General features: G+C 43.9%; 2 protein-coding genes across 7 annotated transcripts in view; one reads left to right on the plus strand and one right to left on the minus strand.

Annotated features, from left to right (window-relative positions):
- KLHL7 (kelch like family member 7) overlaps window positions 1–1,354 on the minus strand; it is a 32,243-nt gene extending 30,889 nt beyond the window's left edge. For both annotated transcript variants that reach the window (XM_061997370.1, XM_061997369.1), the window contains exon 1: window positions 1,018–1,354. In XM_061997370.1, the coding sequence (XP_061853354.1) occupies window positions 1,018–1,137 (120 nt within the window). In that variant the 5' untranslated portion in view covers window positions 1,138–1,354. The remainder of the gene's footprint in view (window positions 1–1,017) is intronic.
- A 21,901-nt stretch (window positions 1,355–23,255) lies between these two features.
- The window catches only part of HYCC1 (hyccin PI4KA lipid kinase complex subunit 1), a 47,048-nt gene continuing 45,294 nt past the window's right edge, over window positions 23,256–25,009 (plus strand). For 3 of the 5 annotated variants that reach the window (XM_061996759.1, XM_061996764.1, XM_061996763.1), the window contains exon 1: window positions 23,256–23,577. The gene's annotated coding sequence lies outside the window, so the exon portion shown is untranslated. Of the gene's footprint in view, window positions 23,582–25,009 lie in introns of all 5 variants that reach the window. The other 2 variants (XM_061996761.1, XM_061996760.1) reach the window with 2 other exon arrangements.

Genomic DNA, 25,009 nt, shown 5'->3' on the forward strand with positions numbered 1-25,009 from the left:
GGAGTTCATATGCAAGGAGTTACACAGATCACCCTTCTACTCTTGAAACAGAAGTCTGAGCTTTTTAAGGGGAAGGGGAATAATAAACTCAGCATTTCTTTCAGTTCGGACAGCTCAACTGAAATCCATATGTAAGTGTAACTTTGTTTACCACTCGAATCTATTGCTAAACAGAAGCATCACCTTTAATAATCATTAGACTATTGATCTTGGGATTTGATCTGCTAAAAAAGAGAGAATTTGTATAGATGAGGCCACCAGCCTCCCCTATACTGCCACTGGCTTCTCTATGAGACGGCCAGATATATTCTGTGTGAAGCACGAGGAAGAATGCTACCATCCCTCTCCTCCTGCTGCAGCTTCACGATACTGCATTCACTGGGGTACACAGTCAGTTTGTTCAGAAAAGAATTCCTGGTTAAAATTAAGCATCAACATCTTTTTACTCCCCTGGGGCTTCTGTTCGAAAAGGGTTATGTGAATACTCTAACAAGAGAAACTCAGTCATCAATCGCTGTTTAACTCCTGTCCTACCATAGGCAGGCTAGTACGAGATAAGGAAGCAGATCCACTGTGCTCTCTGCCTTCAGCACCAACAATGAGCCGTCGCCAAGTAAAATCTGAACTTGCTACGCTAGTTGTGCCGGCGTTCGGAGTTACGCTCTGCGGCGCCCCGGCGTTCCGGCCGGCCTCGGCAGAGCGATTCCCCCGGCCAACTTTCGGCGGGGGTATCCTTTGCAACCGAGCTCTGCAGACGGAGAGCCCAACCAGCCTCCAGCTGGCAGGCGGGATCCGCCTACGCGGGGCAGCCCCGGCGGGGCTCGGGACTTCCATCGGCGGGTGCGTTCCTGCTCGGCCCCACGGGCGCCAACCAGCCTTACACGGCGAGCAGAGCCAGACCGCGAGTGGCCGACCGCGGCCCGCCGCCCCCGCGGCCCCGGCCCGCCCTCCGCGGCCCGCGATAGAGCCGCGGGCTGCCGCAGGCCGCGCCAGGCCGGAGGGAAGCCGCCGCCGTACCTGCTTGCGCATGGAGTTCATCACGCCCATGAAGCTCGCCAGCAGCTTCGCCTCCTCGCGGGCGGCGAGCTTCTTCTCTGTCTTTTTCTTGCTGCTCTTCTCCGACCCGGGGGCGGCCATGCTCCCCCGTGCTCACCGGCGCGCACGCCCGCGGCCCGCCACCCCCGCCGGAGCACATGCGCCGCCGCTGGGGCGACACGCCCAGTTGCCGGGCGACGCGGAACGGCCGCCGACACTCAACAGGGCAGAGCGCGCCGGCCGGGCCGGGCCGGGCAGGACAGGACAACGTCCACACCGCCACCACCCCCCGCGACACTTGCCGCGGCGGAAGCGTCGGCCGCGCAGGGGGCGGGGCGCCATGACGCCATCGGCTGGCGCGCAGGCCCTATGCGGCCTACGGCCAGAGCGGAGAGGTGAGGGTGTGCGTCTCCCCGCCGCTGAGCGGGAGCGCCGGGCTGGCCGCCGGGGCTGCGCGTCCCCCCGCCGCTGAGCGGGAGCGCCGGGCTGGCCGCCGCGGCTGCGCGTCCCCCCGCCGCTGAGCGGGAGCGCCGGGCTGGCCGCCGCGGCTGCGCGTCCCCCCGCCGCTGAGCGGGAGCGCCGGGCTGGCCGCCGCGGCTGCGCGTCCCCCCGCCGCTGAGCGGGAGCGCCGGGCTGGCCGCCGGGGCTGCACTGCGGTGCCCGGTGGGTGAGGCCGTTCTGCTCGAGAGGCTGGCGGGGTTTGTGCCGCCCATGTGTGTGGGCGAGGGGTGAAACGTTACTGCATTCACACCCAAAGTGCCTCCGCCAACCTAGAAAAGGCTGACATAGGCTGAGAGGGGAAAAGAACGCGAGCCGGCGGCGCTTTTCCTTCTCCTGGCTACATCCACCCATTTTGCCAGAAATAACGTGTCGGATGAAATATTTGATGCTTCAGTCTCCTGTTTGGAGTAGAGTTGTGACAACTGAAGCTGCAATTTCAGTGTAAAGTTTACTGTTTATGTGATGTGCCCAATTTTAATTCCCCAGATTAACCCATTGTTGAATGACTTAGTGCCAGGACTTGAAGGGAGAGAGAATTATGCATGGGATAAAACGAGGCTTAGCTTCGTTAATGATGGGAAAATGAGTTTTCTTCTTCATACCTTGTACCTTATGGTAAGCCTTAATAAATGGACTTTAGCCTGATATTCTGTGGTTCTGCCATCTAATAGTCCTTACTACGTGGAAGTTAAAAGAATTTTAACATATTTATCCTTTATTTCATTGAAATAGACAGACTGATATGGCTATGACTTTTTGGTTTTCCAGATCTACTATAGACAGTAAAAATGAGAAATCTGCGCCTCTCTTGCCTCAGTAATAGCCTGAGAAACATGGGAATGTGCACCTGGCCAATCTCAGATTTCATACTGCAAAGAATTAACCTGAAGTGTTTTAATCTCAGGTCAAAAGCAATAAGATGCCTGTTTTATGTGTGGGATACACAAAAATAGCAGTGTTGGGACTCTGAGTGTGTTCCCTCATTCTGAGAAGTGTGTCAGCAGAGTTAAGGAGTTCAGCTTGCTGAGCCTAAGATTGGCTGCTTTGCTAATAAACGCTGTGGTGAGGAAAGCTAAAATCAAGGGTATGCCCTTCCTTTCTCTGAGAAGCTGCTTTTAAGGAGAGAATTTACTGGTGGCTCCTTTTACCTTGATAGATGCCACATGAGCACTTCTATACACTTTATCTTCCTCTATACTGCACTGTTGCTGGAGTAGGCAGAGTTTGAATGATTAGCATTACTCACATAGTATAGTAGCACTAGCAGCATAGTCCTATAGTGTTAGTCACAGCGTTAGAGGAAGTGTCCAGGGCAAGCAGCTAGCATATCCTTATCCAGATCAGATCCTCAAACAAGGGGCTGGCCATACCTAAATTCTGCAAGCCACTTCAGTGGGATTTCAGACTGAGAGTAATCTGCAATGCAGGGAACCTCTATATTCTCTAAGAGGCAGCAGACCACAAGGCCAGTTTAATTCATAAAGATTTTGCTACTTCAGGCAACAGTATGGGCTGAAAAAGCTTGTGATGGAGCAGCAAGGGCCGGCTGCTCTGAAAGGGCTGGTGAGCCAGCAACAAAGTATAAGGCCAAGGCAAGTGTGAGCAATTGCCTCCTCAACAAGGAGCTGGTGTGCTGTGCAAGAGAGTTCTAGATTTACTTTCAATTTAAATGCTCTTAGGATAAAATGTCATTTTTTGTGAGATGAGATTCTATAATCCTTTTTGATGAAAACTAGCTGTCACTTATGTATGTGTGTGAACACGTGTGTACATATACTGCCATGTGTGATTGTGGTAGTTTGAGCCTGGCTGGATGCCAGGTGCCCACCACACCGCTTTACCCCCCACCTCCTCAGCAAGCCAGGGAAGGGGAGAAAATAAGATGGGAATCTCGTGGGTTGAGATAAAAGCAGTTTAATAAATAAGCAGCAAAGCCGCGCGCGCGGGAAGCAAAGCAGAAGCAGATAAGCTGTTACTCTCTACTTCCCATCAGCAGCGATGTCCGGCCACCTCCCGAGAAGCAGGGCTTCAGTACGCGTAGCGGTTGCTTTGGGAAGGCCAGAAATGAATCTCGCCTCCTCTTCCTGCTCCTTTCCCCCAGTTTATATTACTGAGCTGACGTCATATGGTATGGAATATCTCCTTGGTCAGCCTGGGTCAGCTGTCCTGGCCATAGTCCCTCCCAAGATCATGCCCACTCACAGCTATTGGTGAAGGTGGGGGAAGGAATGCTGGAGGGACAGCCCCGATGTTGTGCAAGCGGTAGTCATAATATTGATATCAACAGTAAGCACAGCACTGCAGGAGCTGCTGTGGAAAATCACTACCGTCCCAGACCCACTACAGTGATTAAACTAACCCACGCAGGAAAAACATGGCAAGATGAAAAAAAACCCAACATGTAGAGGTGCTAGATTTCAGGTCTGAGAAATCTTGGAGGCATGGCAGAGACACTAATCTTGGGGACAAAAGTCTCTTATTGAAAATTTTGAGATGATGATTGGAAAGAAGAGTCAGCTCCTTGTGAAACATGAGAAATTAATTTAAAGTAGTTTACATAGACAGTTTGTAACAAATTTATTGCAAATGAAAGCATCTTAATGTGCCCTCCCTTCTAAACATACTGTTATTCTGAAAGCACTCTACAAACACCAACAGTTTAATGACATCCCTTGATTCACAAACTGAGGTTAAAAGTAAAAATAGGAAAGGATTATCCTCTTCTTTAAAGCTCATTTTATTTTTGAGTTTGACAGGGAAACCGCTGGCCTGATGCAAACAACATCAAATCCATTGTGGTTTCGGAAGTGTACTAAATTACATTTTGAGCGATCAACTGATGCTGCTGAACGGGCTGGTGCAGGATAGCTGGATATCCTGAGCTGTTTCAGTGAACATTGTTTGCTTAATCCAATAATCTCTAAACCGTACTGTGGTAGAGATGTTTGCACCAAGAAGCTAAAGGAATAAGGCTGTCATGCTGAAATGCAGAAGATTAGCAAGGCCTGGCTCTGCAGTACAATTTCAGAATGACACAGGACAAGAGTCCCATTTCAGCTCTTTATGCTAGCCTGGGACTGAAAATTAGAATATTTACAGCATCCTTTTCTCTTGGGAGCTCTTGTGCTTCTTTGGGCAGGAGGAATCCTCCTCAGCTGCTTTGGCACAGGAGTGAGAATAATTCCCCTTGTCATTATGTTATATGCTGTCCATAAATAGTAACCGTTCACCTCTGTCTTTTTTTTTTTTTTTAAAGCAAGACAAAAAATATCAGTTATGAATGTACATAATATCTTGTTCTGTTGCAATGATACAGACTTGGTATGGAAACTGCTGCCACAATATGGATACAACTGACATTCCAGTTTTGTCTAGTATTGTCTTGAGCCAGGATCTACTCACTCATCTCCCCATGCTTCTTTCAGGTGAAGCAACACACAAGGCCTCTCCCTTCTTTCCTCTCCCTTGCTAGCAGTACCTGTGTATTTTGCGGGCAACATGTATGTGTTTCAGAAGATGGGGAAGCTGAAAAGGGTTGTGGGTTCTAGTATGAATGTGAGACAGAAGGGAAGAGTTGTGCTGGACATGGAGAACACCTTGTGCACACTTACATTGCAGTTTTTGCTGTGAAAGGAAGGCTCTCAGGGGAGCCCTGCACTCTTCCCACAGAGACAAGGAGAAATCTCTCCTTCCCACGCCAAGACACATTCCCTTCAAAAGCACAGTGATCCTGTTAGACTTAATGCTATTGTGACACTTAGAAATATAGCAATCCCGCTTCTGTCAGCTCTGCAACAGACGACTCAAATGTCTCGGGTTGGGTTTTGTGGCAGGTCAGGTACCTTCTGCTTACACCAGTGTGGATGACGGGTGCCAGCAGTACTGCTGTCGTAAGTAGAGCCAACAACCCAGGTGAAGCATTGAAATCAAACGGAAACCTGTAGCTTGGGAATGGTAACAGGTTTCATGCAGTGTATATTAACTGAAGAGGAGCTGGCACTATTGTCATGAAGGAAAGATTGCCCAGATGAGGCCCTAGTTATATATTTAACAGCTACTGCTTTTAAACCCAGTTCTCCTTTTGAGTTTGTGTTCGATTCATTTTCATTGGATTAGCGAAATATGAGCCAATGTGTCACAGCAGAGAGCAAAAAGATCAATGACAGGCACTCAAATCAGGACTGGATTAGTGGAAATATGCTATCAAAGGTGAAAATAGATGAGTAGCTGGGAATAGTATTAAATTAGGGATTGTCAGCAGGTTTGACATTTTGAAGTGAACTGTATGTGGGTCTTAGGTATATTACCTAACAAGAGTGGCAAAATACCTTCCAAACGGTAATGTTTCAGATTGTTTTCATCTTAGCCCATCCCAGATTTTTGTGTTTTTTTTTTTTTTTTTTTTTAAAAAAGGGCCTCAAGGCTGTTTTTCATTTATCCCAGACTAGGCTTTTTTTGCTACACAACTACATAAAGGAATTTTAACTGTGTTATGCCAGAAAGAGTGCCAGGACAAGTCATAGCATTGATGCTTACAGGAGGCACAAACTTCAAGGATACATTAAGGAGATCAAATGTTTATTTCCTTGTACTCCCAAGAGTGGTGGGAGAACTCAGACTCCAGAAATCAATATCTTTGTTTTGACTGGTACATTTTTAACTGTTGCTGATCTTCTTAGGAGCATGCTCTGACTAGGTGCTGGTTGCCTCTTCTGAGCAAGGACGCCTTGTCCTAGCTTTTGTCAATCCCTCTGAGCTGTGCCAGAGCTCGAGGACGATTTGATCTGACACAGTTTCCTTGTGTTTGAAGTATTTCCAGGATACTCCATCTTGTACAGTTTACCAGAGGTCCTTCTGATTTCTTGTCTTGGAGAGTTGTTTTCATGTCTTGAATTAAGGCTTTCTTACTGCTTATTTCTAGAGTCCAAGTACTCTTTTCACATGGCTTTATTTCTTTTTTCTTATGTTTTAGACTGATGCCTTCAGTGCTAATGCTGGGGAGACACTCATTTTCTCACCCTGCTGTGAACTGTGGTTTACAAGATCCCCTAACATCCCAAATTTTCTGTTGTGATAGATATGTCAGTTGCATCAAAGTTTTAAAGGCAGAGGGAAGAGAGACTAAAATGGGTTTATACTGTGGTTGCTCACTCACAATGTAAGGAAGTTTAGCTGTTTTTGCTTTCTTTTTGCATTAAAGATTAAGATCCCCTTTGAAAACTTGGACCACAAAATAATTTAGTGAAGCTGCAACTAGCAAAGTGACTATTCTTCACACCATGTTACTGCTGTGTGTTTAATTTTTACCTTTTTTCCATTTATTTTGTTCACCTGCACAGTAATGCTTATCTGAAGGCAGCATTTTTCTGCTGTGGAGTGGGAAGAGCAGGGCTGCCCAAGGAAAGAGCTGCCTGCCCAGGAGACCTCAGCTCAGTAGGCCAGCACCCTCACGGTCAGGATGCTGTCTCCCATGTCTGAGCAAGACCAGGATAGTGACAGGACCTGCTGAAGATCCTCCTCCTTCAGAGAAGGTGAGGTAAGAAGGAGCTCTAGCCTCTGTACAACCAGTGGGAGACCTGGGCGAGTGTAGTCAAGGCACTGCAGTCTGCCTGTGTGCTGGGGCCCTGGTGCTTTGCATAAGAGAGGTTCTTGACACAACACCTAATGAAAGTGATTTTGAAAGTGTACCACCTACATTCTCCCAAGCTGAATTTCATGCTATTTAATTACACTGTTGTTGTAGTACAACTCATCTGTATTTCAGTGGTGAGGCTTTGGACATGATGGTTTAAGGAATGAGTGCAGCTCTGTCCTGGCCGGCCAGGTTGGTACAAGCCTTTTGTCAGGCAGTGGCCTTTTTCCACCTCACGCTTCCATTTCAGCTTCTTGTGGAATGATTTATAGTCAGATGCAGCCAAAGGAGGCAACTGTGACAAATGTATGTAAATACTCTGAAAACAATCTCCTTTCAGGAACAAAGCAAACAAAACAAGGAGAGCAGAGGATTCCCTGGATCCCTGTTTGGCTGACCCCAGCCAGTGGGTGGAATGAAAGTAATTCTGCTGCAGGAGGCATTGTTGTAAAGTCATTAACATCTGCTGCAGGCCAAATACTTCTCCTGGGTTTCAGTAATGTTTATAACTAATTCCAGACCTTTTCCTTCGTTTAGATTTTCTGCTCTGAAGAATGATAAATATTTAGACTGTCTACTTCTAATCCTTCCCACTTCTCTGCACTTTCCTTGAGGAAAAAGTAATATTTGATGTGTCTTAAAGCCAGCTCAGTAACTGCTAGAGCACGGGTTGTAACAATATAGCAGTAGAGCAGCTGAACATAGCAAACTTGTCTGTGAAATATAAGGATTTGGGGTTGACTTCCCAGTCTGCCAGTATCACAGGCTGCTGCCCCTGGTCCAGAGCTGGCCTGGGGAAGTAGTGTCAGTGGAGCCCGAACCTGCTGCTGAGTGTCAGTCTCTCCACAAAGATTTATTTTCAGACAAATAATAATCATTGCCTGACCTTCCAGTAAAAATTTGCATTTGAACTCTTTGAATATGGCAATTTTCACCATGATTTTTTAACTTAATAGCTTTACATTTTTTTCTGTTGGTTTTAGGTCTTTTTAAAGTAGGACCATTTAGGATGATGTAGGAGCAGTGAAGCCTGGGACTGAGTTTATCCAAATGACATTTTTCTCCATGAGCTTTACTCACAGCTAAACTGAAGTACAGAAAAGAAGCATAACAGTGACAATTGAATGAAGCTTTTGCCATCAGGCTCCCAAATGTTGGATTTCATCAACAGCAAAAACTGGTATCAGCAGTTCTGATTCACAGGTTTTTATTGATTTATCAGGGTGAACAAGGGATATTCCTGAGACTCTTCTAGTTGAATAAACCTCTGAATTGCTTCTTGTTCAAAGACCAAAAAAGAGATGGAAGGATTGCCTCGTATAGGGAAGCACATTATTTTTTTTTTATAGCAGCACACTAGGAAATAGCAGAATTGTCTTCATAGTGGTGTTGAATTCTATAATCATTTGAAAGAACTTCCAGCCTCTACACCCTGCCAATACATGTGGTGATAGTTCTATATATACATTTTATACAAACCATGTTTTTCCATTCCAAATGCTGCCTGGAATGGGATGCCTTCAAGGAAACAATGTGTGAGTCATCCTCAAGAGATGTGCAATTGAGGCACCTCCTTTGGAACAAAATCATGTATATCCAGCTAAAATATCCAATTATAAACATTATGATGTTACTCACATAATTGCCCAATGACCTTAGAAGCAATCTGGGGGTTTTTTTTAAATGATAGTAAGAATTAATGTTGAGTTGTTGATGTTAAAAGTTAGAATAACATCACATGAAGATTAAAATGCCATTTCAGTGATAGCTTGTTCTGGCCTATATGAAGAAGTATGAACCTGGGACCATTTAAGACTTGTAAAACTTTTAGCTCTCGTTAAACACTTGCTTGAATGTCTGAATATAACAGATACTTTCTAAAGATTAATTCTTGTGGAAACCTCAGGGTGGACAGAGAACTCACTATGGATTTTGGTGGGTAAGATTGTGGGCACTTACAAACTTGTGTGGATTGGTTTTTTTCTATGTATCTTTCTGTATTGTGAAAATACTATTACAGAATAGATTTTCACAAACTTCCAGTCATATATGGGCTTAATGCTGCCTGTGTTTCTCAACTCCTTGACTCTAGTTTTAGTTTTCCCACTCTGTGAGGTATGGGAAAACTAATGCAAGGAGAGGAAGGTTTAAGAAGAGGTAAGTATGTCTTAGATCCTGCTCATTACAGGTGCAGGATAGAGGATCACACAAATTGTAAACAAAAAAGTATGGCTTATTTAGGAAGCGCAAAATCGTTTTGTGTGACCTGATGCATGATATTCAAGGAGTATGGCATCCATATGTCCAGCCAGTGGGTCCCCGACTAGGCCGTAATACTTTCCTGATATTCCTGCTTTTCCACCCTACTGCTACAACAGATCCTGTTGCTGTCTTTATTCCTGGGATACCATGCACATGCCATAGGAGCTAGCACAGGAGTAAATGATAAACTGAACTTCACCCACTCTACAGAGAACTGACAGAACCCAGAGTCGATAATAAGGGCTGTAGAAGGGAATTGAGAAGACACTGGTTAGAAAAGTAAAAGGACTACACAGACAAGCTCCATCACTCTAGCCCCTCTAACTCTTCTCTTCCCAGGCACCCACTGGGTTGAGTTTTTTGGAGGTTTTTTTATAGCATGGAGGTGGGAGATCTTGAGACTGGGAGCAGCCTGGACTCTGAATGACTGCTGAAGGAGCAGTGATCTTTGGTGCTAGAAATGTGTGCACTACTGGGAGTAACTGGGTTTGAGGGATCATCTTAGTATGACACTGACGTATTTGTCATGTTTGTTTGACTATGTATTTATTTTGTGGGTAAGAAGCAGCTGATCTTGAAAGAAGCTATTAATGATGATTAAAGGCAGCTGTTTTGCAGTTGATTGTAACTGCTTTCTGGAGCAGATCATGAGAGCGGTTCGATTGCTGACTTTCACTGAGTCCACCAGTGACAGCGGTATCTCCCTGTTTCCCTACCTGTAGTATTTTATGCTTTTTCTTTTTAGTGTTCTTCCTTTTGGATTCTCTTGGAGCTCTTAACTACTCCTATTCAACAATCTTATGTTTCTTAATTTTCCCTTCCTGTATTTTGCATGGACTTTCCCACAGCTTCTGGTCACTACTTAGCAATTCTCTGAGAAGCATGAACCAAGGCTATGCAACTAGGTCATATTGGGTTGGATCTTTGGCACACAGACAGCTGAACCCTTGTTGGGGGTGACAGAAGAGATGACCAAGACAGGGCTGAAAGGCGCACTAGATAGGAGGTTACAAGATGAGCTGAATCTGCCTGAATCCAAGCCCAGATGGTGCTGAGTACCTGTTGCAGGGATGTTGGGAATAGTATGGCTATTTTCGATTGCATATGATATTATCTCTTCAGAAAATAATACAAAATTCAAACATGTTAATATAAATCTTTGTGAGTACAAAAAGGTTAGACAGTGCCTGTTACATGCTGACCTAACAATATCTCACTTCTTCAGTCATGGCAATGTGTCGGTATCCCCCCAATAATACCTGTGTAACTGGGATATAATAGGGGCTTTACTGATTTCCACCAGGCAGTGAGCAGGGCTACAGCACAATCACTAACCCATTTTTATGTGAAACAAACAAGTCTTCTCTGTGCCTGCCACGAACAGTAAGATTGACAGATCCAAAGCCAATTTGGTGGTATTGTGAACAGATGCAAATCTACTGATGTCAGCAGAGCTATAACCACTTAGTAAAACAATAAGTCTAGTTAGTGGAGGTTTTTTGATGAATTTCAGTGGAATAATTGCATTCTATCCATATAAAATTCTCCTTAATTGTTCTTTAGATGAAGACTTTTTTCCTGCCCTGGGTAGTGCTGAAGTGCCATTTTAAGAGATTCTTCCAGCTCGCTACCTTGCGAAGCAGATTAGAGTCTGGCTAGATGAACTAGCTACATCATGGAAATGCATATGATTGTAAAAGGTGAAATAGAGCTTTGTATCTCAAGGATACAAGAAACACCATGTCCCACAATGCAGGAACTATGAAGAGGTTCAGGCCCCACATGGCCAGCAAGAAGCATGACTGTAGTGTTCAAAGAGCCACTCAAAGTAGTCTTAATCTTACAAGGTGTAGTCCACTAGTCACATTGACAGAGTTACACAGATCTAAGTGAAGGAGAGAACCATCAATGCAGGAGTTCAAGAGCAGTCACTTCTGATTGCAAGGGCTTATGTTTTTTCTATAGTTCTGAGAAGAAGGGAAACACTAAATGGGAATGGAGACAGTTCTGGGAGGGCATAATGATCTCTGTTGGCTTCAGCACCAGCTTCCAGATCAATACTGCTGTGCCTGAAGTATGGTAGAGCAAGTTGTTTGACCTTTGGCACAAGAAATAATTTCTGATAGACTAGATCTACATTATCTTAGATTGTGCTGATCCTATTCCCTAATCAGGCAGCTGCATGGGAGCTGTACTCCAGTTCTTCCCATTGAAGTCGCATCTGTCTTAGGATTTTGCATTCTCTATGCTGAAATGGGAGTTAAGTAAGTAGGATCTTTCAGGGGAAACAAACATCAAGTATGGCTGCTTCTGATATAGTCAAAATGAGTTTCTATATGGACATCCACATAGGTAAGAAATTCAGTTAGTGTAAGAATGTTCACTGTTCTAATCTTCATTTAAGTTATACAATGAAGTATTTACAGGTGACTAAGGTGGACTTTCTAAGGCCAACATGAACATAATCCAACATCAGCAATTGAGGTCTGTTGATATTCTTTGTACAGAGTCACATTTAGGCGGATCTTTGATCCAAACAGCGTGAATGACAGTGGTCTGGAATGCTTACAATGGGTAACTAACAGAAATGAGGAGATGGAATAAAATTCTTAGCACTAAGATGAAACATTTTGATGAAAGATACGTCTGAAGCACGGAGGGAAAACACTTTATGTACAGGATGAATTCTGAGTCTTCCATCTTCATCTTGCTTAGCCCAAGGCTGTGGGAAGAGCAAACAAAGAACATGTACTTGTCCCCACACAAGAACAGACAAGCCAACCTTGAGAAGATAATGAGTGAAACTAGCGGGATTCCGGGATATTACATGCAGGCAGTCTGAGACCTTGAAGATCAGAAGGAGTCAAACCACTTATAAACCCTTGAAGAAGACACAGGAGGGGAAGATCACCTTTCAGAAGCTCCCTGTGGAGACAAACTGATGGAGACGGAAGGAGATTGCAAAGAGAATTTTAATACATGCAGCCTTCCTAGACCAGGAAGATGGCAAGCTTAGCAGTTGTATGTATGGACAGTTTAATGGTTTTAGAGATATCTTTCATATGCAAGCAACAGACAATAGGTCTGAGGCCATTCATTACCTCTCTTATTGATATTACAGAGAAAATACATGTCTGAAGGACTACGGGAGTGATAATTCATAGCCAGGAAGGTGCAGACAGGGCCCCAGCAGAAAGCAGAAGCATTGTGATAATTCATCACACACAAAAGAAAGGTGACAGCTAGAGGCTTGGGTGGTGAGAAGAAAGCTGCTCAAACTGAGGTCAGAGGTATTTTTCAAGTATAGCAATGCAGTTTTCTCCTTTGTTTAAAAAATGGAGTGTGTTCTTCCCTTCCTATCTTCTTCCTATTCAGTACCTGTGACTTTAGCTTTTTCTGTCTCCTCCTTTTGGATAGATATAAACCTACTAAGGCTACTCTATGTATGGGGGCATTAAATAGTTGCACGTCCTTTAGTTCTTGTACTCCAGCTATGCGGGAAATGTCCTTCAAAGAAAAGGAATACAGTATTGCCTGAAAGTGTGATTTAACTTAATTGCTGTCTAAGTGGAGTGATTTGAAGAAGCGTTTTGTAAAATCCCCTTGAACCATCTTTTTCTCTTTTTAATATGGATACATTATTTACTGGGGGTGTGGTGGTTTTCTTTCAGCGGTATGACTAGTACCTTTTGGCAGGTTTCTAAGCTGCCAAACATTGACAGCATGTTTCTAGTCTGCCAACCCTTATACTTTGGGCAGTAAATGACTGCTTTTAGCAGCAGTTGTCTACTGCCAAATTGTTTTGCCAGTGCTCTTCTGAGTTTTAGACAGTTTGCAATCCAGGACAGGTATGCTCAGGAAGTTTGACAAAGGGCACATCAGACTTCCAACCTATTTGTAGACTAAGCAACTGCTCAAAACGTGTGTTATACACAGCACTCTTTCTTGTTGGCCTGCCAGCCACAGGACATTGCGTCTTTACAGTTTCTCTTGCATTATCACTCAATGCTGTCAGTGATGAGCTATTTTTGTAGTTTGTGTCCTTCAGTGTATCTTTGCCTATCGCCAAGATCCAGGGCCTTGCCATCAAAGCCCCCTGTGATAGCCACACCAATCTCATTTCCTCTCATGTTGCTTTCCATCACATTTCTCTCACCACTGATGCCAACTGCAATGATTCTGTTATTCTTCTGTCCACACCTTCATGTGGAAAAATTTCCTGACTTTGTATATTGTGATTTTTTTAAAGAATTGCTTAATTTCAAACCTCCTGCTCATCTGCAGGCCTGTTATTGTTTCTCTTCCTGCACAAGAAGGAAAGGAGGACTCCAGGTGGCAAATCAACTTCTTTTCTTTAATTAAAATATTTTTTGTTAGTTTTTTTCTGGCCAGTCTGTGTTTGTGCAGTGTTAGGCTGGAATTTTATTTGAGTGGGACTAGTTTGGTTTGGTTTGGTTTTGTGGCAAAATCTGGCTTGGTGTGTGCATTTCTTTCCCAGGAAAATCTTCTATAAACACATTCAGAAACAACATCCAGAATCCACATGTCCTCTTTCCATCCCAGACACAGCCTGAGCCTGCAGATATCGCCTGTTAGCACACAGCATTTGCCCCACATCATTATTCTCTGTGCCTCTCCGTTAAAAATGAATAGAATGAAGTGAACAAGACAATAGATAGACTTGGCACATGCCATCTCTTGTGCAGGCAGTGGACCTCAGGCTGGAAAGAGGCTGCCAAGTTGTAGCTATAGTCTGGCAGCAATGAATGGGTTTAAAGCAAGTGTAACTCTGCAAAATTTTGTTTGGAGAAAGCATTTCAAATAGTTGGTGACTCCAGTTTTATTTGAACAAATTGCAGAAACTAATTTCCAACAAAAGAAGTTAGATGTGATGCTTCAGAAAACACATTCATTCTCAGTTATTCTTTTCAGTTGTTAAGATCTATTTGCATTTCCAATTATCAAGTGAAAATGTAGCAAAAATATACACTCTTTTTTCATGCAAATATATGGTATTTTTATTGTGGAGAAAATGTAAAACTTCTCATGTAAAGCATTCCATATATTTTGTTTTCAGTTTATACTGTTTTGCATAACTGATTTCTGATGTTTAAAAAAAAACCCCACGTTTCAGATGTGCTTATCTTTGGAGTGCCACAATACTAAACAGTCTTATGAAATGAATGCTTGTGTTTTTCAAGAGATATTTAACCAGTTTATTTCATTTTCATGTAATAATTTAAAATTATCTGGCTGGGCTATTTTTATTTACACATATTAGATGAGGTTTGACACATTTCCTCTAATCCATTTTATCATGTCTCTTGAGGGAGTTGCAATTTAAAATATATACAACACTAACATTGTTTTGTTGCTTTCCAGACATTTCAATACTGTAGTAGCTCTTGGCGTGTGAATTTGCACCAGCCCTGCTGATATCAGAAGCATTAACGCTTCAAGAGCAGTCTGTGTTCCACCCTGTTCCCTCCAGTAGGTGTCATCGTGACAATGGGGAATATTGCTGGGGATACTGGTGATGAGACCTCCTGTGCCAAGGTAGGAAAACCGCTCACCTGTAACAGACTTTATTCCTGTCAAAACAAGGTAGTTCTTTCAATTCTTAGCATTTATAGAGAGATTTTCATTTCTAGAATGCTTTGGAAAACATGACGACTATTAAAACACAGTCATCAGTCAGGTCACAAAGGGCCGTGGTCCATGCCAGCGGTGTCTATATGCTCTGAAAGTGGCCATAAATATACAGATATGAGCAGACATACATGTGCAACACTCAGTTTGTCAACTACTTTTCTTTTACTTTTTTTCTTCCAACTATATCGGTTCCTTTGTGTGACACCTTTTTCTCAAAGCCATCACATCCTGTCTTATATTCCCTCCCCAGTCTGCTGCCCCAATCCTCTTTAGAAGTCATTTATCCAAAGGAAAACCTAAATCCTCCAACTTAATTTGTACCAGGAATGAATCTCTCCACACTCATCAGCACTCGAGCTGCTGAGCGTCCAGTCAGTTTCAAGGTTTACAGCTGCCTGTGTGAGCGATGGTTATTATGTGGTGAGTAAATCCATAAACCTATATTATTACTAGGTATAATTTTAATCTCTCAGACAGGGAACGATCCCCAGAAAAGGCAAGAGACAAGTCAGTCACTGGCAGTTTTACAGGCACAAGGGCTGCAGAGCTGCAACTTACACATCTACAAAGGAATCTGAAAAACATGTTGAAAATACGTTTAGCTATTGTTAAATAGCTGATCCAAGTTTCTCAGCAAGATCATGAAGTTATGGCTTAGAAGAAAATCAGCTTTTCTCACCCTGAGAATCCCGACAGTTTTGGTCAAATATGGGACACATCTAGTGGGCATTGTCTGTTTTCAATGTCCGCCAGTACTACATTTTTGTTCTTTATGACAGAACGATAAGATGTAAGATGTCATCAGATAAAATATACTACAAACTGAGCCAACTGAAGCAAGAAAGCTGCAGAGCTGAAATGTGACTTTCTAAAAATCAACAGGGTGCAGCTATCTCAACCAATAAGCCCATAATTTAAATATTCTCATTTGTCTAGATAGTAGTCCTGTGAACAAGCTTCTCTTCAAAAATGTCAGGCTTTGGGGAAGAAGACAGCACAAAAGCAGAGTGCTAATGGCCTGATTAACTTAAGATTCTGCTCTCCTCCTTAGTCCAGTGTTTAAGACTGAAGCAGTGTGACCATCATTATACATTCTGGGGAAAAGGCCTAAAAGATTAGACCAAATTTGTGACCTCTTACACTAAGAGGAAAGGAGGTCTTACTGGCAAGGTTTTTTTCATTGTTCACATTATTAAAAAAATCTTTGGCTGGATTTTTGTCCTTGACCAAGTGGAAAGGCTCTCTGCTGGCAGGAAAACAAAATATTTAATCAAAACAAAGCAGCTGATGCTCTTGAAAAAGCAAGACCAGACATCTGTCTGGCTGTTCTGAGTAACCAAAACCATTTCAGATAAAATATCATAAAAGCCCCCAAAAATTCTATGAAAATAAATGGAATAATCAGAGGAGTGCAATGAATGCACTTGTTTCTCTTATTATCTCGTTTGGGCACTGTCAAAGTAGTATAGAATCAGGGAAAAAAGCATGTCTTTACCCTCAAGAAATTTGGTGTGTTTTATTATCAAAGATAATAATGAAAACAGACTATAAAACATCTACATTAATATTTTAAGAACTGGAAAGATATAGCTATAAAAGCAGGAGACACACTTTACTATAATCTATCAGAAAAGGTAACAAAGAGATGTTTGCTTTGGATTTTGCTTCAAATATGTGAGGTTTTTGTTACATATATATTCCTAGTTAAGAATACTTCTGTTCCCACTAGCAGTGTTCCCATAGTTATTCTGAAAGCATTTCATAACACCGTAATTCAGCACTCTGAGTTTCACTTAAGTCTTACATTATTCAGTCTGTAACCCATAACTTTTAATAGAGTGTGGTTGATAAAAAACTAGAAGATAATAACGAAGACATATCACTCACAGAGACTTTATACGTGTCATAAAGCTGGGTCAGTTGTACCTAAACTGTTCTTAAAATGCTGAACTGATGGTAATCCAACATTTTCTTCCAGTGACCTGCTCCAGTTGCAGTGCTATCTGTACAGTTAGAGCGGGACTTCTTATGCCTACCTTCTGTCTCACTTGCAGTTTAGCCCCATAATTTGTCACCCTGATTTAAAAGAAACTCTCTCAGTGTTATGAAACTTACTAATATAGTCAGAACCTTCACTTCCACCAGGAGAATTGCTTGAAATGTGGTTTCTTCACACCAGTGCTAGCTCTTGTACGCTGGAAGAGCTACAGCTAGGCGTAGGATATAGCCATTGCAGTTGAGTTGGACCAAATAGATATTTCTGTACAGATACACTGATCCTGCTTTTCAGGGCTGCTTCCACCTTTTCTGTATGGAGTTAACCACAGTACGTGTGCTAAGGGCTTACTAACACAGGCCAGGTGTCAGGGCATCCAAGCAGAGCATCAGGCTGTTCTCTGGGTTCGCAGAAGACACATGTTCTTTACAGACAGTTCTAGTGCCCTGTTTTTGGGGGCTAATGGGATTACATCAGAAGGGAAGGCTTGCATTATAAAACTCTGTGCGTATGTACTTCTAGCACTTGTGATTCAAAGGAAAAGTTGACAAGCAAGTCCCAAGAGTAAGAAGAAATGAAATGTCAGCTGGCAGCTCTAAGCTCAACCGCACCCTCTTCATCAGCTCACTACATGCAGAGGGAGGAAGTGGTGAGCACGCCCAGGACAGCCTTGCTCAGGCTGACACCTTCCGGACTGCTGAGCAGCCCTGGCCCTGGCCAGGCAGCCCCTGGGTCCCCTGGGAGGCAGTATGTGACATGGGTTGGGTTGCTCACTGCAAACAACTCGACTGCATGCATCTCCTGAAAACAATACACAGTTCTGAGATGGGTTTTTTTATGGTCATATAAGCAATAAGACATACACTCAAATACATACACTCAAAATACTGCCCACATGCCCAGGCATACATGGTCCGTGAGAGGAATTTTCTGTAGGAATAAAAATTAGTGAGCATCTGAAGAACCATGAAAATGTAAAAATCCTTGGATTGCCTTGCATCATTTCTTCCTCATCTTTATCCTTTCTCACAGCATCCCCATCAGTTCTCCCGGCTCTTCCTTGTTTATGCAGCGAGCAGGAGCCTCCCAGTGAGGCACCACAAACAGTTGTGGTTTGGGAGAAGAAACTCAGCTCACCTGTAATAACTAAAATAGCTGTGATACTTTAACTGACCTGCTAATACCAGTGTAGAGATACTGCATAAAAGACTTAGTGGTTAGCAGCTTTTCTTTCGGTACTTCACTGAGCAGGGAGGACTATAGTCCTGCAGAAGGAACATGCTGCAGGACTCACTTGGAGGTGCTGTGTTGGATCCTCATCACCTTCTTCCACCTTCCCTCTCCCAAATACAGCCTTTCCTGCTCTCACTTCTGTCATGATGCTGCACATTTGGTTGTACTTTTTATGATAGCAACCTCTACAGAGTTTTCCTCTTCCCCTCCCTTACCTCAAGGTCTTGTTTCTACAATTCTGGGCTACATGGGCTTTGGTGCAATGCTTGTGTTTTTCCACTCAATTAATCTTGTGAATTACTGTGCTTACGAACCTACATATGTGCTTTTAGCCTTCACTTTTAAAATGTGAGGAAGAAGTAATGGATTTCCTAGCTCAGATATAGTGAAGGTGGTTTATGCATTATTTATGTTTAGTATGATTTGGTTGCTGTGTGTTTTAAAATTTTGCCTTACAGTAATGGTATAGTAAGAAAAAGCTTTTTCCATTCTCAAATCCTCATAGTAACTACCCCTTAAAATGTAATCCAAATGAAGAGCTTTTACATTTTATTTTCTAGTGTTGTAAGCATCATCCCTTAGTGCAAAATACTTAGAAATAGCAGAATAAATCACCTATTTTGTTTTTAATTCAACTGTACTGTTTTTGTAATAATTCTTTGCAATATTGGCAAAACAAGGCATAGTAGCACCATGCTTGTGTGTAAGTTTTGCTGAGAAAAACTATGTAAGGGGATTCAAGCAGAATTCCAGGTTGCCAGGAGAACTGCAGGTCAGTAAAAAAATGAGATAAAAGCTATCTTTATCTAGAATAAATAAAACTTATCATAAATTATGAAGTAAAGGAAATGATGTTTTTATAGTTCTATGTCAATATATGGTTTTTAAAATCTGAAGCTCTAATCCAAGCACTTTATTTGATTAATTGACCAACAAAATGTTTATATAGGCTTTCTTTCTTAAATATTTTCCTTTAAAGTGTTTTGAGATGAGAAATCTGAGACTGAGACACTGAGACCATCATTGTCTCAGAGTCAAACAGAGCTGATTTTTCACTTTCTTGGAAAATCTGGTAAAGAGCTTTCTGCTAGAGCAGAATATGGTGTTGATAAAATGTATCTTTTTCTAGGAAGAGATCAGTTTCATTTATACTTTCAAAGGAAAGCTATCAAAATATTTTATTTGTGGTTGAGTCTTGAAGATTAAGAGGAAAACCATATATCCAAACTAAACATCTGTCTGTCAAAATATTGTATAAGTTGTTTCAAAGTTCTCAAAATAAAAGTTGCAGAATTTGTTTTTTGCAGAAAGTGTTGACTTCTTCTTTTGGTTTAAAGGAAATTTCAGAATATCTGGGTTTTGTTCCTAGGTCAGCATGTTTTTCATACTTTTTTCCTCTGACTTTTTACATGCTTTGGCTACTTAAAGTGTTGTCAAGGAGGATATCAGACCAGGCGTTTCCAGAGCCCTCTGCATTTGATACAAAGCTCTTGGATCCCTGCCAACTTGATGCTTCCTTGTAGTCCCAATTAGTGGAGTTATCAAAGACTCTGCAGGAGAGCAAGGAGAGTTCTGGGCATCCTTGAAAATGCTAGCTAAATTTCTAATCAGGACTATGAACCACGCTCCTGCAGTGAGTATTACTGCATTCTAACCAAAACAGAAGGGCTGCTCCACAACGGTGCTCCCATCCATCTAGCAGCGTGTGCAGTTGGTATGGTCACAGCCAGCCTGGCTGTTGCTGGCACTGGAACAGAGGACCAACAAAAAGTCACTTCTGGAGCTCTGTCATTCTTCCTAAGCAGCGCTCTTCTCATGTCTTACAGGCTGCAGATTTAGTACAAAATCAGCTGACTGGAAAAAACTACTATTTTTTTTCCTAAGGTCAAGATGTACTCTTTTAAAAATGGACTATATGTTGAATTGAGCTTTAAGAAAGTGGCCATATGACACATTACAGTTGTTAAGTATTTCTTTATCAAGGATTTCTATTTTAAAGAATCTTAGAACTCCATTATAGCTCACAATCTAAATATAAGAACTTACAATGAAAAGCCACAGACCAAATATAATGAAGCACACACGAGCTGTAGGTTCCAAATCAGGATCCAGAGCAATGTTTTATGCAATTCAAAGGCAATTTCTTCCTCGAAATACTGTTTCTGAAACAACACTAAGCAGCCCTGAGTGTTGGGAAGTGGAACAGAAGACTAATTCTTTGTAGCCCTCTTCTTAGAGGGCAATTTGAAATGGATTGCTACTGGCAAAAAACCTGCCAGAAACACAAGGCTAAAAGGCTGTAAGTGAACCTGCACATCTATGCAGAGAAATATAAACACATAAATTGTACTGCATATGTTTTTGTGCTTTAAGACTATTTAAGGCTAATGTAGTAAGAATGCGCTGAAATAATTTAGGAGTTAGTAAAATCTGTGTAAGTGAAAAATAGTAACTATTTTCTTTTGATAATGTAACCTGACATTGCTGAACTGTTAATGTATGTCATATGCTGCGTGTGAGGAATTTGCCTGCCTTTTGTGGATGATTCATTACTTTTACTAATCATTAGAGTCATAACACATCACTAACAGTAAATTTAATAACTAACAGCAGTATGATCTCAGTACATCTCTTTGCAATTACTGGGATCACTTAGTATGTTATCTGTGTCACAGGCCACATCAGTACCAAGTGTCTCTCCTGATACCACACATATACTGGGTCTGAGGATGCAGGCCCACACACTTCCCCTGCTCTGTTTTATCTTGTCTCCCATTGCTTGTTCTCTGGTCCATAATGAGCTCAGAACTGCAGGACTGAGCAGTAAACCAATTCAGGGAACAGAATCTTGGGGGGAACCCCCTCCTCCCCAAACAACAAACTCAGTTATTCTACTTGTCTTCAAACTGAGTTGATGCTTTATGCAACCATTGGATGACAAAAAACAGAAGGGTCTAAGGAATAGGTACAGAGAGCAGGGGGGAAAGACATTGTGATGGGAGTTGCACTGTTGTTGGTAGAAACAGTGGTGTAAATGCAGAGACACTTAGATAAAAAGCTTAAAGTCCCAAACCGTTACATATTCTGGCTATGATTCAGATGCATATTCTTTCTAAGACAGAAATTTGTTATCTTGCTGAAAGTTTCATTTGGTTGTTCCTAAGATTATGACATTTAATTGTCTCTCTTCATCTTAGTAAAATAATAGATCTCTCTTACACCTTTGTAGGAACTAATGTCATCTCGCTCTTCAGGAAAACAGACCTATTTTATCCAGTGTCATAGAAACTGATTCCAGAATGACTATAGACCATAACACAGTGGGAGTATTCTAAAGACAAATGGCTTAGTAAGAAAGCCATTTATATTCTAAAAGCAGTTTTTGTGTATCATAATTTGTAATATAAAAGATCCTTGAAAATAATGCCTACATTTTATTGCCAGTGAATTAAAATGATATACTAGAAACCTATGGAATGTATGTAATACCAATAGTGCAGACAGAAGTCTGGATACAGCTCAGACAGAACGATACTGATGTACATACACAGCATGGCCAGGAAATGTTAAAAAAAACACAATGAACCTGCCATTTTCTCAGGTTTGAGGCCCCAGGAACATCAATAAACTTTTTTTGTGTGTGAATACATTACCCTCTTGTACAAAGTAATTTGGGAAATTAAGGCTGGTAAGGCACGGGAAGAGCGTGGCCTTTACATGAGTAATTTTGTGGGCCAAGACTTTGTGACACTAAGTGTTGGTGGAGCTAATTTGGGCTTTGTCATTACGTGATAGTTGATGCTGACCAAATCACAGTCTCCTTGCCATGGTTTCAGCACACAGCAATTAGATTACTGATTAATTTAATCTTTCTTAATCCTGAAGATTACCATAAGCATACGCTTCTGAGGATAAAAAACTAAGCCTTAAAGCAAACTTGCCAAGAAACTCTGGTTGTGACAAAAAAGGGACAAAAAAAAATTGTCCGTTTTATTTCAAGATCGCTCTTCAGAGCAATCAAAGGGTGAAGTCAGTAGAAAAAAAAAAAAAAAGAGAAAAATAAAAACACTTGTAATTGAAAAAGGCCTTACAGTGCTGTGGAGTGAGACTTGCCCACAATTGCTCTACTTTGGGAAGGCTGGTAAGAATCCAGTATCTAAATAACAACAAAGACACGCCTGATAAAAAACTAAGAGGCTTTCAATTATAAGGCATTCTCCTCGAGGTGCCTGGAAACATCCCTTGCGGAGCTGTCAGCCAGGATAATTGGCTCTTTGCTAGGGCTGGGGAACTTAGAGACTATGGTCTCACGAGTTAGCCTACCTCCAGCTCTTTTTCTCCTTCCTAAGCGACGGCAGCCGAGGGAGGAGCGAGTGCGTGTTTTCGGACAGCCGTGAAATACACGGCTCCGTCGCCGTTCCCCTCAGCCCCATCCCAAGCGCCGCCGACGCGCGTCCTGCGTGACAGCTCCCGCCAGCGCTCGTGCGGCACTGTCGACAGCGGCCGCTTCCCGCCGCCCCAGAGGCCGCATCTCCCCTCACGGCGCGACCCCTGCCAGCGCCCTGTGCTCCGCGCAGCTTCCCCGCGGCGGGGCTGGCTGCTGCCCAGCGCGGGAGTCACGTTCCTCAGCCAGTCCCGCCGGAGGAACGCTACCTTCTCACTCCTCCGCGGCTGCTACCGCCTCTCACGTTTCCGGGCCCGCGGCGGAGGCCCGCGGCGGCGCCCGCCCTCGCCCCGGGGCGCCGTCACTGTCCGGCGACCGCCACCCGCCCGGCCCAGCCCCGCCACCGCCCGCCCTCGGAGCGGGGCAGCACCACCCATTGGGGGAGAGGAGGGCGCGGGTACCCGCACGGTCTGTTCTGCCGCTCTATTGGCTGGCGTGACCGCGCTTCGCTTTTCTATTGGCTGCGGCCGCCGCCAGGCAGCGGCGGGGTCGGGCGGTTGCCAGCCCGCCGCTGCCCGCCCTCGCCGCTGTCGCTGCCGGCGGGCGAGTAAGTCCCCGAGCGGCCGCGGTGGAGGAGGCGCCGGGCGGGAGTGGTGAGTTTGAGTAGTGCCCGCTCCCGCGGGGCCAACTTTTCCCGCGCGGGGCCGGGGCAGCCCGCTGCGCCGACGGGACGGTTGCGGTCCTTGGGCAACTAACGGCCGGCTCAGGAGAGTCCCTCTGGCTCCGGATCCCGCGCGCCGGCTCCGCGGCAGGCTCCCCGTCCCGCCCCGGAGCAGCCGTTACCCGCTGAGCTCTCGCCAGAGGAGGGGAGAGGAGGCAGTGGTGGGTGAGAGGGGTGGCAGAGTTGCCACGGCGGGGCCGGGGGAAGGGCCAGTGAAGGGCTCAGTGGGCCCTTTCCTGCCTTGCCCGTGAGAGCTGGTCTCTGCCTCCCGGGGCGGGGTGTGCGGGGGTCCGTGGAGCCGCTTCAGTCTTCCTCGTTTCTGCGGGTCCCTCCGGAGCGCTGCCGGCATCCCGGCGCCTGCCGCGGTCCTCCCGCGCCCAGGCTCGCTCTCTCGGCCCTCGGGCGGTCACGGGGGCGGGAGGGGTCTGGAGGCGGTGGCCTCGCTGGGGCTGGCGAGGCAGCGGATACTCGTGTCGCCTGGAGAAGGCGGCGTCGGGTGGGAGCAGCCGGCTGCGGGAGAGACAAAGGAGCTGCCGCCGTTCGTCTCCCCGGAGCAGGGGCAGGCAACGTGGTGCCTGGCAGCTCATCCCCCGCTGCATCTGCCCGCCGCCTCTGCCCTCTCGGGGGAGGGTTTAGACGTAGTTTAGTGGCGTGCTGTGAAATACGTTGTTCTAACTCATATAACTCATATTTTTCCTTTTTTCTTTCTTTCTTTTCTTTATCCTGTCGCGTTGTCTTCGATGTCCGCGGGGTTGTCTTCGGTAGGGATGCGAGAGGTGGCAGCAACAGTTAGAATTGCTGAGAGTTTGCGGTTGAGGTTCTTAAGTAGGAAATGCTGCAGACTGCAGGGGGTTGCGCCTTGTGTAGGCTTCCTTGTTTAATTTCACGCACGTTAAATTGAAGGAACTTCTCATGTGCTTTGTGTTTAAAGGTAAAAGGAGAGGTAGTGCACGTGGACTTGTCGCCTGTAATCTCCAAAGCCATGACGTTTGTTTCCCATCCAATTCAATTCTAATTCTATCCTGAGCAGATTCCCGAGGTCTGAAGTTATACAAGGAAGAGTTGTGTACTTGAGAGATTATTAAGTCTTGCTAGCATTGATCTTTCATAATTTTTAATATACACTGCTAGTGTGTGAGAAGACAACTACAGGAGAACAAAACATGAAAGTTTTTAGGAAGTGATTGCTGCTAGGTTTGGTAGCTGTAAATTCAGATTTGGCATTTTTTTTTTTTTTAAGACAACTTTAACAAATCACATGGCAAAGAAGGAAATAGGGATTTATTCCCCCCCCCGCAAAAAAAAAAACCAAACCAGCTAGATGCTACAGTGTCTTGTCAGGAGGTTGTGCTTTCCATGGGACACCTCCCTCTATGACAGTACATTCATTGCTTTTGTCATCCTCTCTGCCTTCTTCCATCAAGCTCTTTTATGTTGTGAAAAGTAAGTAGTGTTGTAAAGCTTGGTCAAATCAACTTTCATCAGCAAAATCCTTTTGGTAAGTGTAAGGTACTTGGATGTTGGGTTTTAGATCCATCTGGCGCTGTTGTTGGATGTATTTTTTCCTCTAGCGTAAGAAGACAATATGAAAAT

Source organism: Colius striatus, chromosome 5, assembly GCF_028858725.1.
Source record: "Colius striatus isolate bColStr4 chromosome 5, bColStr4.1.hap1, whole genome shotgun sequence".
NCBI classification, from domain to species: Eukaryota; Metazoa; Chordata; class Aves; order Coliiformes; family Coliidae; genus Colius; species Colius striatus.